The following is a 15838-nucleotide window of genomic DNA, read 5'->3' on the forward strand; positions in this document are numbered from 1 at the left end:
AACATCTCAAGGAGCACTGTGCAAGCCATCATATTGAAATGGAAGGAGCATCAGACCACTGCTAATCTACCAAGACCCGGCCGTCCTTCCAAACTTTCTTCTCAAACAAGGAGAAAACTGATCAGAGATGCAGCCAAGAGGTCCATGATCACTCTGGATGAACTGCAGAGATCTACAGCTGAGGTGGGAGAGTCTGTCCATAGGACAACAATCAGTCGTACACTGCACAAATCTGGCCTTTATGGAAGAGTGGCAAGAAGAAAGCCATTTCTCAAAGATATCCATAAAAAGTCTCGTTTAAAGTTTGCCACAAGCCACCTGGGAGACACACCAAACATGTGGAAGAAGGTGCTCTGGTCAGATGAAACTAAAATTGAACTTTTTGGCCACAATGCAAAATGATATGTTTGGCGTAAAAGCAACACAGCTCATCACCCTGAACACACCATCCCCACTGTCAAACATGGTGGTGGCAGCATCATGGTTTGAGCCTGCTTTTCTTCAGCAGGGACAGGGAAGATGGATGCAGCCAAATACAGGAACATTCTGGAAGAAAACCTGTTGGTATCTGCACAAGACCTGAGACTGGGACGGAGATTTATCTTCCAACAGGACAATGATCCAAAACATAAAGCCAAATCTACAATGGAATGGTTAAAAAATAAACGTATCCAGGTGTTAGAATGGCCAAGTCAAAGTCCATACCTGAATCCAATCGAGAATCTGTGGAAAGAGCTGAAGACTGCAGTTCACAAACACTCTCCATCCAACCTCACTGAGCTCGAGCTGTTTTGCAAGGAAGAATGGGCAAGAATGTCAGTCTCTCGATGTGCAAAACTGATAGAAACATACCCCAAGCGACTTGCAGCTGTAATTGGAGCAAAAGGTGGCGCTACCAAGTATTAACGCAAGGGGGCCGAATAATATTGCACGCCCCACTTTTCAGTTTTTTATTTGTTAAAAAAGTTTAAATTATCCAATAAATTTTGTTCCACTTTACGATTGTGTCCCACTTGTTGTTGATTCTTGACAAAAAATTAAAATTTTATATCTTTATGTTTGAAGCCTGAAATGTGGCGAAAGGTTGCAAGGTTCAAGGGGGCCGAATACTTTTGCAAGGCACTGTATGTATATATATATCCAATGGGATCTTTTTTTCTGTAATACAGCTGGGGTTATGTGTTCAGGGTTGTTGCTTTTTTAAACACTACTAATCAACAAGAAAGGGAATCTTTTTTGTGTGTCTGTAATATTATATTTAATTTGATATACCATAATAGTTCTCCTCTTGCACCAGTGTGCAATGCGTGTGAAACTCACAGCAGGCATTAACCACTGTGTAATTACCAGAACATTGCTGTGAGATACCACTCACCTTAATGAGCAAGTTCTCCCTCTTCCTAAAGATAATTCACCCATTTATCTATCCCTGACTCCCCTGACTCTCGTTTAAAAAACCTATACATTTACAGTGGTACCTCTACATACGAAGTTAATTCGTCCCAGGACCTTGTTTGTGAGTCAAAATGGTTGAATGTCAAACAGGATTTTACCATACGAATAATCCATTAATTCGTTCCACAGCCCGAAAACCTACACTAAATCTTTGATAAATACTGTTGGTACTATTGCAAATAGCAATTACAAAGAGCAAACCAAATAAATTATAAATTAAAATAGGAAAAATAATATATAATAGTAATAATAATAATAATACCTGTAAGAATTTAACGAATCAGGTTCTTATGTGGCGAATGTGTTTTGCGTGGTGTACCTGAATGCACCGCGTGGCTGACATGACAGAGAGAGAGAGGACTTTTTACTTTCATTTTTCATGTTCAGACATACTTCTGGTAGTGAGTTATACAAATAAGAGTGACTTCCTCTTCAGCCTCTACAAGGACATTGTGGCAAGATGCGGACTTGGATAGAGCTAAATAATAGAAATTCTATTATGAACTGGATTAGTTTGCATGTCAGTTATGTGTTACTGTCGGAAGATTTTAGCAAGACATGTCCTGTTCTATTGTGCTTAGTCCTGAATTTCTGTGTGTTGAAACACTGTCAATGTGTTGTGAGACTCAGAACACAAGAGAACCCCCCCCCCACACACACACACACACACACACACCTACATGCACACACAAAAGAGTGTAGTCGAGGAACCAGTTGTTGTTAGCATTCACGGTTGCGCTTTTGTCTGCTTCTTAAAAAAGTAGTAATGTATCTCAGTTAAAAAAAAAAATCTTGTGTCATCCAAGGTGCATTGCACCTAAAGTAATGCGGATGAACACAATAAAACTGGACAACTGCGGAAAAAATGCAGTCCAGTTTTGTTCAAGGTATCGCTAGTTTGCCACTCTATGTTTTTGATCCTCCCAAGAATATAAAATAAGTCCATCTTGTCCTTTGTGTAGCTAAAGGGCATCTTGACAATTCCCATTTTCATGACAAGCAGCCTTATGCTTTTGTCGCTATTCAACATCGTTGCTCTGCTGCAGTAAACATGAGGTCATCGTGTTTTACCTTGAGGCTATTCAAATCTAAAGCATCAGTTTCCCTTTTTTGCTTAATGACATGATTAAGGTTGCTCTTAATAAAGGATGGTTTTCTAAAACTGAACGTTGAAAAAGACCTATTTTCTTACTTAAGTGACTTTATTTCAAAGTGTTTTTTTTAAATAATCTATTTCATGTAGAGTTGGACAACTGAACCACATTTTAAAACAGAATAGAAAAGAAAAAAAAAGTCATAAGTCAATGCTGTAAAAAAGAAACTACTTAAGTTCAGAAGAAGATGAAATTAGTAACAATCACTGAAAATGTCAGAAAATGCTTATCCGGCATTTGACAGGTATTTGACAGGTATTTGCATACATAACTATACTGTATGTTTAAACTTAATTTTTATAAGTATTGACAGGTATTTTGCTATTTTATTTTCTCAAATTTTGTTCAAACCCTCGTGTCTGCATTTTTTTGTTGTTGTTGTAATTTTCAACTTTTTTACCTTTTAGCAAAGAGAAAGCATTTTTAAATGAATAAATAAACACTGGGTACCTGAAATTTTCCGTACAATGTTAAAACGTGGAGACGTTCAAAATGCCACCATGCTGTCATTTCTGAACCATTGTAGTTTGGAGCTGCACATCTTGATACCTCTTGCCAATAATTAACATTTTTTGTCTAGTAGATACGCAGTTTAACTCATGATATTTTTATATATTTTAAACCTGATGTATAAAAATGCAATTCCTGTTGTTATTGCATCGATCTCTTTACTGATGTTCCAACTTTTAAAACACCATGTAAAGATAGAGAACAGTTAATGATTTTGCATACACAGCTTTAATTGCACTCTATGCAACCCTAACACTATAAAAAGACTCTGTGAATGTTGTACAGCAAATGTATTTGCATAGTGAACGCTTAAAGTCCATTCAAAAGATTTTTAGGTCTGATATGTCTGCCTTTGACTCAATCTAGCAGCATTTTGGTGCATATGTGCAAAGTTTGGTCTTCTTCATGCGACGAATGAGACTTGTACAACCTTAGCAGGACACTGAATAAAAGTGCCATCGAGTCCCCTAGATCAGCCCCTTTGTTGGATATAGAGAAAAAAATTGAGAACGCGCAACACCTTTCAAAACTCCCAGGAGTGTAAAAAAGATTTGCCACCGCTCCCCTTCAAGACGCATCACATAGTCCCGCCTCACATGCTGTGATTCGAGTGGGAATCCAATTCACCGTAGACCAGACTGACTTGCTATGTACAGTTGAAGCCAGAGGTTTACATAAACTGTACAAAAACACACATTTCATTTTTTGTTTCACTGTCTGAAGTCAAATCAGACAAGACCTCTCCTATTTCAAGTCAGTCAGGATTACTGAAATTCTTTTTTTTTATTATTATTATTATTCATTTCTTTAATAATATTTAAATGCAACAAGAATGAGAGAGACGTTCTTAGCGATTTTTACATTATTTTCCTAGAAGTAAAAAGTTTCCAAACATTTCCCTAGTATCAAGTAGCATTTCCTTTGAACTGCATGAATTGGGTCAAATATTTTGGGTAATCTTCCACTAGCTTCAGACTGTACTTTGCTGGAATCCTGGCCCTCATAACAAAACTAGTGTAATTGAATCAGGTTTGTCGGTTGCCTCGTCTCACAAGGCTTTTCAGATCAGCCCACAAATGTTCAATGGCATTCAGATCAGGGCTTTTTGATGGTCACTCCAAGACATTGACTTTGTTATCCTCAAGGCACTTTTTAACTATTTTGGCAGTATGCTTATTGTCATTTTCCATTTGGAAGAACCATTTGCACCAACTTTTAGCTTCACGGCTGATGTCTTGTGGTGTTGCCTTAATAAATCCATGTACAGTAATTTTCTTTCTTCTGATGCCATCTATTTTATTAAAAGCTCCAGTTTCTGCTCTAGCAAAACAGCCCCAAAGCATGATGCTTAAACTACATATGGATAGATAGGTTTGATTCTACTGAACATTTTGAGTGGTTGAAATTAAAAAAACAATACAGTGGTACCTCGACACACGATCTTTTCGACATCTGACGTCAAATTTGACTCGTCATTTGTTTCTACATCCGAGGTCATGCTTGGAATACGACGACGTGACAGCACGGCAGACGGACGCAGGGCTGATTTACTTGTGAGAGAAATCAATGCAGGTTTCAAAAAGGTTGGGACAGGTGGTGAAACAAGGAAAAAAGGTGACGCATACCATTGAAATGAAGATGCAAATTATACAAAATATGAGCGTGGGGAGCACATCCGTGAACTGGCTTAACAATACATCTCCATTGTCTTCTTCCGACCACCGTTCGCCAGTCTTTACAAGTTAAAGAGCATATGACACGAGAAAAAAAGTCTTAAATGGCATTATTATGTGAATTAGAATCATATTTTGAGACAATTCGACTATCTACAACAATTTAGCAAAGCACAGATGATGAGAAATTAGTCTTTTAATCTGCCGGTTAGCCACGCCTACCATTATAGGGCTTTAGCGTCCCCAACAGGTGGATGACGTCAGCGGTAGACTGGGCTCATCGCTTTTACTATTCAGCCCATTGAGGGGGAATTATTCAGAACGAGGAAAACGCGACGAAGAGAGCCGCAAAATGTCATTGTTTCAGTCTCTCTACTCCAATATTTTTACAGGATATTCTTTTTATCCAAGTATTTTTCCCCAATAGCTATATAAATGGCTTGAGAAGGACCAGTCAGCCCGTCGAGGGGGAACTATTCACAACGAGGAAAACGCGACGAAGAGAGCGGCAAAATGTCATTGTTTCTGTCTCTTTACTTCATTATTTTTACAGGATATTCTTTTTATCCAAGTATTTTCCCCAATAGCTATATAAATGGCTTGAGAAGGACCAGTCAGCCCGTCGAGGGGGAACTATTCACAACGAGGAAAACACGACGAAGAGAGCGGCAAAATGTCATTGTTTCTGTCTCTTTACTTCAATATTTTTACAGGATATTCTTTTTATCCATGTATTTTCCCCAATTACTAAATAAATCGCATGGACATGACAAATAACAGTCTTGTGCTGAATGAAATATGAAATAATAAAAATGCATTTATTCAGAACGACATGGCAAAATTACTCCATAATGGTCAAAACTGTTGACTTCACCTTTACTGTTGCACCTCCCGAACGATATTTTATGACACCTAAATCGGACATATGTCATTTCCCTTCCCCGGCTTCGGAGAATGTAAACAAACCAGAAGGCATGACAGCTAGCCGACATGCTAACCCAAACCGAGTGATGTTTCAAAGTCTTCGAAGCGGAAAATCACACATAACTATCCTGGATTATTTGACATGACGACCCGGTTGTCGATTGTCTTCGCGAAACGGCAAACCGCCCGGCGGAGAGCAATTTACAGTTCGTTCCCCGGAGGAGGGTGGCTGGAGTTGTTGTGCAGCTAACGTGCTGCTGCTAATGAGCATTAGGAGAGCTTTTTACATGCCTATCAATGATCAAACGTAAGTAGTCCTTCATTTAAAGGAAGTTTGTAGTGTTCACTTTGTAATCGTTGTATATTCGTATTTGACATAATACAAAACAAGATGTTTACTCACTTCCTCGTAAGTCCAATGGTCCCACAGTAAATATCCACGGTGAATGGGAACCTTTTGAAACTCCAAAAAGGCGCATACGCCTCTCCCTCATACAGAATGATTTTTCTGCAGCCGTTTGGCTGGCGTGATGCGAAAAATAAACGTATTAATCCGCAAAATCAGCTGAATTCTGCGTCCTCATACACAACAGTACACTGTAGCGTGAAGAGGACGTCTTCTACCGTACACGTCACAGCGCCCTCCTCCTCAATGCAAGACCGAAGCCGGAAGTCACTCATTTTCATGGCACAGGATTAAAAAAACTAAATAAAAATAGCGATCGCTTCCACACACATCCAAGCGGCCTATATCATTCAGGGGCATAAAATACCGCGTGTATTATGAAATAAACATGCTTTTTTGTGTCACAGGCACTTTAAGTTGACAATTACCGTATTATTGTGGTAACATCGCCAAAGAAATCGCCAGCTTCGTCAGGTTTTTATTATTTATTTCAGAACTTATCAAACACAAAACGTCTACTCTCCACCGCAGCTGATGGTATTCACAAGTAAACATTGAAAGCGAAAGTAAAGTCTCTGTCATGTCAGTCACGTTCAGGTACAGAAAAAAACGTCCAGCACATTGGAACCCATTTCATTACATTACTACAGGAATTATTATCATTATAATATTATTCCGATTTTTATTTGTAATTTATTTGTTTTGATATGTGTAATTGCCATTTGTAATAGTAAGGATTGAGTGTAGGTTTTTGGGCTGTGGAACAAATTAATGGAATTATAATGTATTCTTATGGGAAAATCCTGATCGACATACGACCATTTTGACTTACAAACAAGGTCCAGGGACGAATTAACTTCGTATGTAGAGTAGGGCTGCAGCTATCGAATATTTTAGTAAACGAGTAATCGACTGAAAATCCTATCAATTAATCGAGTTGGATAAAACATATTTTTTAGGTAAAGAGCAATTATAAATATACATGAGAAAAAAAGACATTTCATCTAATATTGAACCATTTTCAGTCAATCAATGTCTTTATTTTCGATGTACATTGTTGAAAACATATCAGGTTATATAATATGGCGAGGATATTTGCATGCGTTCCTGAATGCACCGCGTGACGTGCGGGGATGAGGGAGGTGCGGGAGAGCGAGAGACGTGCCTTCCTGTTGTTGTTATCGTTCCACAAGTTCCCAAAAAAGAAATAATTTCAACCTAATGAAGCGGGTGACTCTTTGTCAAAGTTACAGTAAGATACCTACTGTATTGGAGCACATTAGGGGCCAGTGCTACTTGGTGTTTTATCCAGCAATGACTACTGAGCTAAAATTAACAGTTAGCTTTATCATATTTTCATTTTACAGCCTCATCACTCTACAGCGCTATGTTTCACAGATTAAATAAAGCCTCTATGTAAGACAAATTAGCCACACATCGACAGTGGTCTTAATAGAAACCTAGCCCTCCGCAGGGCTAACGTTACGTACGTGAGCGAGTGACAGTAACCTTAATCTTACTTATTAGCGCTGAGAAGTGTACTGCTTTAAGATGGCGGCTGTTTACTAACACCGCTGACTCTGTCATATCGCATCTAGTTCAACATACATGTGATATCTATGAGACGCATCAGACGCTACCTGCTACCACCGCATCATGCGGGCTAGTTTTTAGCAACGACGCCGTAGTTTGTAGCGGCTGTCGGCTGCAGAAAGGGTTTTTTTTTTTTTTTTTTTTGCTTCTTCCTCTACGCACGTGACATCAGCACGTTGTCCCGCATTAAAAGGAGTTCGGGTAAAACATGATGCTTAGAGCTGGCAAAATTAAACGATTCCTCGAGGTGAATAAAATTACTCGTATCAGTTTTTAAACTCGAGTTACTCAAGTTGCTCGAGGATTCGTTTCAGCTCTAATGTAGAGGTACCACTGTATTCTTAATTTGTTTTCAGACCTTAAAAGCATCTCAAAATTGTTATAAAAATACTGTATCACCAGGGTAGTCAATAAAATTATACTGCACAAGTTTTTTTTAAACCTGATTTGTATGTTGATGAAAGGCTGTTTAGGTAATAACTTATGATGAAAAAGAATGACAACAGACATTCTAAAACACATTCTGATAGGAGAGCAATTAGGAGAAAAAAACATTAGCAGCCCTCTTTTCCCCTTTCAACTGTTTATATAACTGCCATTATTACCCAGCTCTGTATTCCTCATAGCCACTCATAATATTTAATGTGTTTCAGTACTACCCAGCTAAAACGTGTCCAACACTTGTAGTGTATTTTCAAAAAAAATAAATAAATAAAGCCACTATTGATAAGAGTTGCCGTAACGACAAGAAGGGCAGTGGAATCCCTCCTTATGGTCTTTACTGCCGCAGCAAGCTAGTTCAGTGAGTTTCTAATATCAGTGTGCTGATAGGACTGTTATTCGGGAGCTGAAAGAAGTTCCAGTTCATTTATTGTGGTGGATTGGAATGGAAATGATGTGTTTCTACAATAGAAGGAGACACATTGAGATGAGGCAGTATTAGTGATGCAGTGAGGAAATAAAAGTGTTCTGTACCATTAGCTCTGATGGAAAGGGAAACATTAAGAGTGTGTATGTGCATGAGCAAGTCAAGATCTAGTCTCACCTGAAACCGCATGTTTTGATTTTCACCTTTCTTCTCAGGGTTACAAAAGAAAAACTGAGGCGGCAAAAAAGGAGTACCTGAAAGCCTTGGCGGCGTACAGAGCAAGTCTGGTTTCCAAGGTAACGCTTATGACACACAGGCACTGGCTTAGACTGATGATGGATTGGATGGAAAAGCCCCACTAATGGGCTGGGAGGGGCCTCTGTGTTGGAGAAGGGTGGAGGTGGGAATTAGATGCAAAAAGAACCAGCCATACTGTATTTGGAACAATACCTGATTTCCTTAGGGTGTAGTCGATTTGTGGGGGTGGGAGTGTTGTAGATGCAATAGTGAGGTATTGGGGGAGGGTCGCCCAATCATAGTCCAAGCATATGACCATAACAGCTATAACAGATTAATGATAGAAAACACGTTCTTCTCTCTTCTATGCCTCTAAAACAATATGTCAAAAGGTCATGAATGACATATTTGATCATTTATTTTTAGCTTCTTGTTAATTTGAAGGAATAACATTTGCGTGCCCCCAGAATGATTTAAAGAAAAGTGACAGCAGTGGAATAAAGAAGAGCAAGGAAGAGGGCTGAGGATTGCATTGTTTAGTGCCGCCTTGTATTAACAACACAACATAGTGCCGGGAAGATTCCTTTTGTCATTCCATTTGTTCTGCAAGCAAACAGTCTCATTTCTCTGCCTGGGTTCTTGTGTGTGTCTGTCCACCCATGTGTGTGTGTGTGTGTGGTTGTTCTTTTCCCATTTCTCTAAAGGTGTCTATTGATCATTACCCCAGCCTCAGATCTATTCATACAAATGGGCTCCATTACAGCCTAATCAACACTGATGGTTGGAGATGAGCAGTGTGACAGCTCATCATAAAAGGGCAGAAGAGGGGCGCCCTATGGGTGTGACACTTGTTCATTGCACCCTCAGTGGGAAAGGTCAAATCACCAAGCTTTTTTGTTGTTTTCTGGAGTTCGTGCGAGTTTTTACTCCACCTCCACTGCTTCTCCTGCCAAACATCAAATTTCATCTGCCCGTTCATTCATCAGCCCTAATGGAAAATGCATAACCAAAAGCTCTCAAGCCAAAGATCGATTGAAAATTAAGTTGAGAATTATTTTGGAGCTGCAGAACTCTGGACTAAGGTTGAGTGTGTGTTCCATATAGTTCTAACATTCTAGATTTACGGTAAATCAGGCAGGTGTCAAGTATGTGCCACCTCCCATTTCAAGTTTTAATGTGCCACAAATGCAGTTGCAGAGGGGTGAGCCTAATTTTGCATCCAAATTATGTCAGTCTTATGTGTACTTCCCTTTCCATTTTTTTAAATGAAATTTTTAAGTACTGGTTGCAATCTTAACGTTTTGAAATTCATTCTCTTTGTCCCAATTATCGTTTTAAATCCAATCCAATCTACAGTATGTCAAATATTTCTATATCAATCCATTCATTTTCTGTAGTGCTAGTCGTCATTGGGGTCATGGGCAAGCTGCACCCAATCCCAGCTGACTAAGTGATAGGTGGGATACATCTTTTACAGGATGCCAATCAATCACAGATATTTTAGTACTATTTAGAAGCACTGAAGGGGCAGGCATGTGTGTGTGTTTATATGATTTAAAATGTGGTGTCTCATTTTCAGACATATAATGATCCAGAGCCAAAAAGTGCCCAGCAGACAAGCCAGGCCTCCCACCTGCTACCCCCCAAGCAGCCCCTGTATAGTCCACAGCCCTCATCACCCTACCTGGGCCCGTCGGGCTCATTCCCTCTGTCGGACCTCCAGAGCTACGCGGGTCCGCCGCGTCACAGCTTGGCATCCACTCTAAGCCAATCGCAGATGCTGCCACCCAGCATGAGTGCCTCACCCCCTGCTCCCTTCCAGATCAGCCCACCCCTCCACCCTCATGCCCAGCTCTCCCTGCACCAGAGCTCCCTGCTCAATCAGCCTATCCGCATGCAGCAGTCACAGCCAATCATCTCACACCAAATGGGACTCCAGGCACCTTTGCATTCCCCACCTCTCAGCCAACAGGTGGGTGTGGACTTTTATTATAATCATAATTTGCTGTCTGATCCTTTTTGCTGTTCTTTTTCTTTTTTTTAACCAATTTGGTGACAAATTGAACAACCACCACAGTTGTACAATTGGAATTTGTTTACGTGCAGTAAATTAAAAGGACTGATGGTGCCCAAATACATATTGGTTCTTGGTGTTTCTTTAGCATGATCGTTAATGCCATGTAATGACTGTAGGAGTTCTGACTTTAAGAGTTCAGTTTTATGTGTTTTACTTGATGGTTTATTCCCAGATATATTTTATTTTCTTAAAGATTCAATCATTAACATTTCCTGTCCATTCAGTGTCAGTCTACTATCTTCACATTAATTTTACTAATCACGTTGTGACCCTCAGGGTTTTTCCCATATTCAGACTGAGTACCAGAACAGCGTGGGGGGCTCACAGTCTCCAGGGGCCCCGAACCCAGTGCATGGCCAGAACCCAGAATGGGATAGTGAATACTGCAACAGGGATTGTGGACCCAACCCTTGCAGGTATGCTCAATACAGAACATATCACAAAATGGGAATTGTTATCCGTTTTATTAATTTTCCGAACGAGTCGTTCTACCACTTCACTGTCACACTGCCAAACTTAAAAATCTATTAATAACACACTCTGATTGTCCTGTTTAAAGCAACGCACCTCATCCAAAGTGACACACAGCAGCAGTATAACGCCATTACCAGCCTTGACATCCAATTAACTTCCCCTGTGTTTCGTTTAGCACACATTGCCTTATCGAATCAAGCCATTCAAGCAGCTACAAGAGGGCTTGTTTTGTATCACACCTGAAACTTGGTGTTGCTATGTAATGTGGAAGTCATCGGCTTCTCCACTTGGAGCCTTCTCTGTTGTTCTATGTCAAATAGGATCAAGCCTGAGTCAAATCACGTTTGCTGCTCTTTGAGGCACATTGAGTATATGTCGGAATTTTCTCCTGCTCTCAATAGTATGTTGACGCTTTGGAGGGCCCTGGGTATCTCCTTAAAGATAAATTGAAGGAATTGCAGATTTTTGCATTTGACACTTCATGTTAGGAGTCTGCAAAAATGAGATGAATTATCGTAGTACCTACCTGCTCATTCCATAGACTAATGCATCACATTTGAAAACAGCATCATTGGAGAGTGACAACCATTGAAATCCACTTTGAAAGGACATTGAGTCAATCTACGGCTGTGAATATTCTCATTCATCCAGGTCATTGTATTCTTAGGGCATTGAATCGATTGCAAGTTGACGTTCAGTTTGCCTTAGACAATGTTTCGCCCTTTCAATCCAAACAGGCTTCATCAGTTCATGCACGAAGACGAGACAGGACAGCTTTAGTGCGTGTGTGAGGGGTATAGGACCCAAATATTTATCTTCTGTAATGGTACATGCACATCCAACCTAGAAGGGTTGCAGCCTTTTAGGATGTAAAACAACAATCGGTAAGAGGGTTGGAGAGCGATTTGGGTGAATTGTATCCATCAATCTACCTACCTACCTACCTACCTACCTACCTACCTACCTACCTACCTACCTACCTACCTACCATGTATTCCATAAGTGTCCATTGACCTTAGTCTCCATCACACACGATCTTCAGTAAAATTGACAATACAGTGGTACCGCTACATACGAAGTTAATTTGTTCCAGGACCTTGTTTGGAAGTCGAAATGGTCGTATGTGGAGCAGGATTTTCCAATAATAATACATTATAATTCCATTAATTCGTTCCACAGCCCAAAAACCTACACTAAATCCTTGATAAATACTTCTGGTACTATTGCAAAAAATCACAATTACATAGAGCAAAACAAATAAAAAATAAATAAAATTTGGAATAGTAATATAATAATAATACCTGTAATAATGTAACGAATGGGGTTTTAATGTGGCGCATGTGTTTTGGGTGATGTACCTGAACGCACCGCGTAGCTGACGTGACAGTGACATAGGTGCATTAGAGTTTTTACTTCCACATTTCTTGTTCTGTTGTTGGCGTCAGCTGCGGCGGACAGAAGGTGTGTTGTGTTGCACAAGTTCTGAAATAAATTATTAAAAACCTGACTGAGCTGGCGATTTCTTTGGCGATGTTACAATAATAGTAATTGTCACCTTAACTTATAAATACTGGCGAACAGAGGTAAGAGGAGGACCGTCCAGTTCATAGACATACTAGGGCCGTGTATGGTCGAGCCACGGATGCGCACACCACACTAATATTTTTCTATCATTTCCATTTTCATTTCAAAGGTAAGCATCATCTTTTTCCTTTGTCACCACCTGCATTAACATAGTTGGAACCCATGTTGATTTCTCTCAAAAGAAAATCCGCCATGCATCCATCATGTGGGAAAACAAAGAAACTGCAGCGCTGTCATAAATTGTTGTATTTCAAGCATGTCGTCGGCTATAGAAACAAATGGAGAGTCAAATTTTTCATCAGATGGCAAAAGATGAAGCGATCGTATGTCGAGGTACCACTGTATTCACTTGCAAAAACAATGTCTCTTGTAGCACCAACCAACACAGTCTTGGATATCCCCTGTTTTTTAGCTTATGGTTGACAATAAATTCAGTCGGATTAAGGCACAAGTCAGTAATTGCTGGCAGATATTGGCATTAATCTATAAAACATGTTGATTTGAATGAAAAAATATGACGAGTCATTCGAGAGGAGGCACTTGACTTTCCTAAATTTGTTTGACCCTGAGTGTGAATGCTTGTGTGACTGTGTGTGCCTCTGTGTAGCTCCTGAAGTCACCGAGATTTCCGGTTTCCCGTGACACTCAGTGATATTCCTGCATATGTTGAAATGAGTAGTATGAAACTTAACTTAACCTGTCTTTTCTTTAGCAGTGGCATGGGAGCTCGAGACAAGCCACTCTACCTCACTTGAAGCTGAAGACCTCTACACACGTGACAAATTTCAAGGAACCCAACATAACATCATCAGTATATCAGCTTTGACACAGTTTTGCGTTCTTCTTCTTCATCTGCCGGATTTTGAAAATCCCAAAGACTTCTCCAGCATCTTCACCTATTCGCCAAGCACTTAGATCAGCCACACGCCTGAGGCACTTTTCTTTTCTCTTCTTTCTCTCTCTCTCTTTTCCTCTCACTTATCAGTGAACTTTTCATATTTTTTGGGGGGGGGGGGCAGTGAGCTATGAGCTCTTGCCAACATACTGGAAAGAAAGACAAAAAAAATATCCTTTTATTTTGTTTCGGATTTCCTTCTGATGCGCTCCTTTGCCTCTTGATGGGTGGAAGTGACATGCTCAAAGCATCCTCAATGAGTGAGGCTGACCAGTTTAGTCACCTTAACAGGGGTACATGTTTTCAGGACATTTTCAAGCGAGTCGCACACACGAGATGTTTGCAAAACCCATCTTTGCCCCTAATGAAGGACTAATTTTCCTCATTTCTCGCAGAGAATTTGTAAATACAACCAAAAAAAACAGATCCTTCTCATGTGTGTATTTAACAGCAGTCCCTTGCTGTTTTGAGTTTCTTTTCATTGGATTGTGTGATGACGGAATACACACACTAAAAATGTGCTACAAGCAAGAGAGGAGGAGGAAACCCAAAAACAATCGAGCATTTCCCTGCCGATAGTAGGGCGCGTCGACTCTCGTCACGTGACCTCAGGACGATGCCGAAGTGCAGAGGAGGAAGATTTCAAACCCTTTTGATCATCCCCCACCTTCCTTTTGTCCCAACACCACTTGTACAGGTGAATTAAACAAAAAAAAGAAGCTAAATGTGAAATGTTAACTAAAGAAAAAAACAGTGGGGTTTTGAAGTTTTGACTAGTTTTATTAGGTGTTTTAGAATTGTGTTGAACTCATCTTTATCATCTTTTGTGAAGAATTTAAAAAAGAGATCTTTTGGTTTTCACTGTAGCAGGATTTAAGAAAATGTACATCTGGGTATATAATTCAGTTTTGTGTATAAAGCCTGCCAAATGTACTTCTTTACTTTGTCACACCACAGACTTTGTTTTGATAAATAGTGGTTTTTCAAAATGCTCTTTTTCAATTGGTTAGAAGATATCCCATTGGTTTATCAATAAAAAAGGCAGAATGTGCTAGAGTTTTCATCAGGGTGCATTATTATTATAACATGGGTAATTAAAATATTTTTCAAAAATTGTTGTTGGTGCAATACCACTGGACCAGCATTAGATTAATTTTGTGTCACAAATATTCCTTTGTTTTCTTTTTTGTCTGTAATAAAATGTCCAAAGTATTGGGAGCTTTTCTGTTTGTTTCTTCACATTTGTACTCATACATTTAAAAATTGTATGTAACACTTTATTACATTTTATAACATCAAATCGAGTAACAAAAGTTTGGTCCCTTATGTTGAATTTTTGAACCCTATTCATCATTTACAGTCAATATTATATAGCAGGCAGTATTTCTCTGTCCACTAGTCACTTTTGTTTTTTAATAATGTGTGATGATGAAACCCAAGTTAATGCAACTATCCGCAGCTTTTCAAAGGGGGGAAAAAAAAAAAAAACAAGAAACACGTACACACAAACGCGCACACACACGCACACAGCCTTTTACTTTTGAATTTCACAGCTGAATTAAGAATCGAATGGAAATAAAATCTGTCATACCCTATGATGACGATGATGAACAGGCAGCGCCTCCTACTGTTGATTTGTTAAAAAAAGAAAGAAAGAAAAGAGAAAAGAAAAGAAAGAAAAAGAAAACGGATACTAGTAGGTAGGGTTAACACGATTTCCATTTTCCATGATTTTCTTTCACTGTTCTCGTAAATTATTCACAAAATGTTTTTCACAAGATAGAGAACAAAAATAGGTCAGTGATTTTCATGTTTACAAATATTGCTTGCATTTATTATCAGATTAAATCGAATGTGTTTTAATGGACAAAACAAATGAAAGATTGGTTTAAGGTTTCTTTCCTATCTCTCACAGGGAATTCAAATCATTACAAGAGAATGTACCTCTATTACCATCTACTGGTCAAATCCTTTGTATAAAAAAAAAA

At 39.3% G+C, this 15838-nt stretch overlaps 1 protein-coding gene across 2 annotated transcripts in view; it reads left to right on the forward strand.

The window, feature by feature from the left end:
* LOC130909038 (thymocyte selection-associated high mobility group box protein TOX-like) overlaps window positions 1–15052 on the forward strand; it is a 158825-nt gene extending 143773 nt beyond the window's left edge. For both annotated transcript variants that reach the window (XM_057825095.1, XM_057825103.1), the window contains 4 exons: window positions 8799–8879; window positions 10400–10792; window positions 11174–11313; window positions 13668–15052. In XM_057825095.1, the coding sequence (XP_057681078.1) occupies window positions 8799–8879; window positions 10400–10792; window positions 11174–11313; window positions 13668–13710 (657 nt within the window). In that variant the 3' untranslated portion in view covers window positions 13711–15052. The remainder of the gene's footprint in view (window positions 1–8798; window positions 8880–10399; window positions 10793–11173; window positions 11314–13667) is intronic.
* The last annotated feature ends 786 nt before the right edge of the window (window positions 15053–15838 follow it).

This window comes from Corythoichthys intestinalis, chromosome 2 (assembly GCF_030265065.1).
Source record: "Corythoichthys intestinalis isolate RoL2023-P3 chromosome 2, ASM3026506v1, whole genome shotgun sequence".
Taxonomy (NCBI): domain Eukaryota; kingdom Metazoa; phylum Chordata; class Actinopteri; order Syngnathiformes; family Syngnathidae; genus Corythoichthys; species Corythoichthys intestinalis.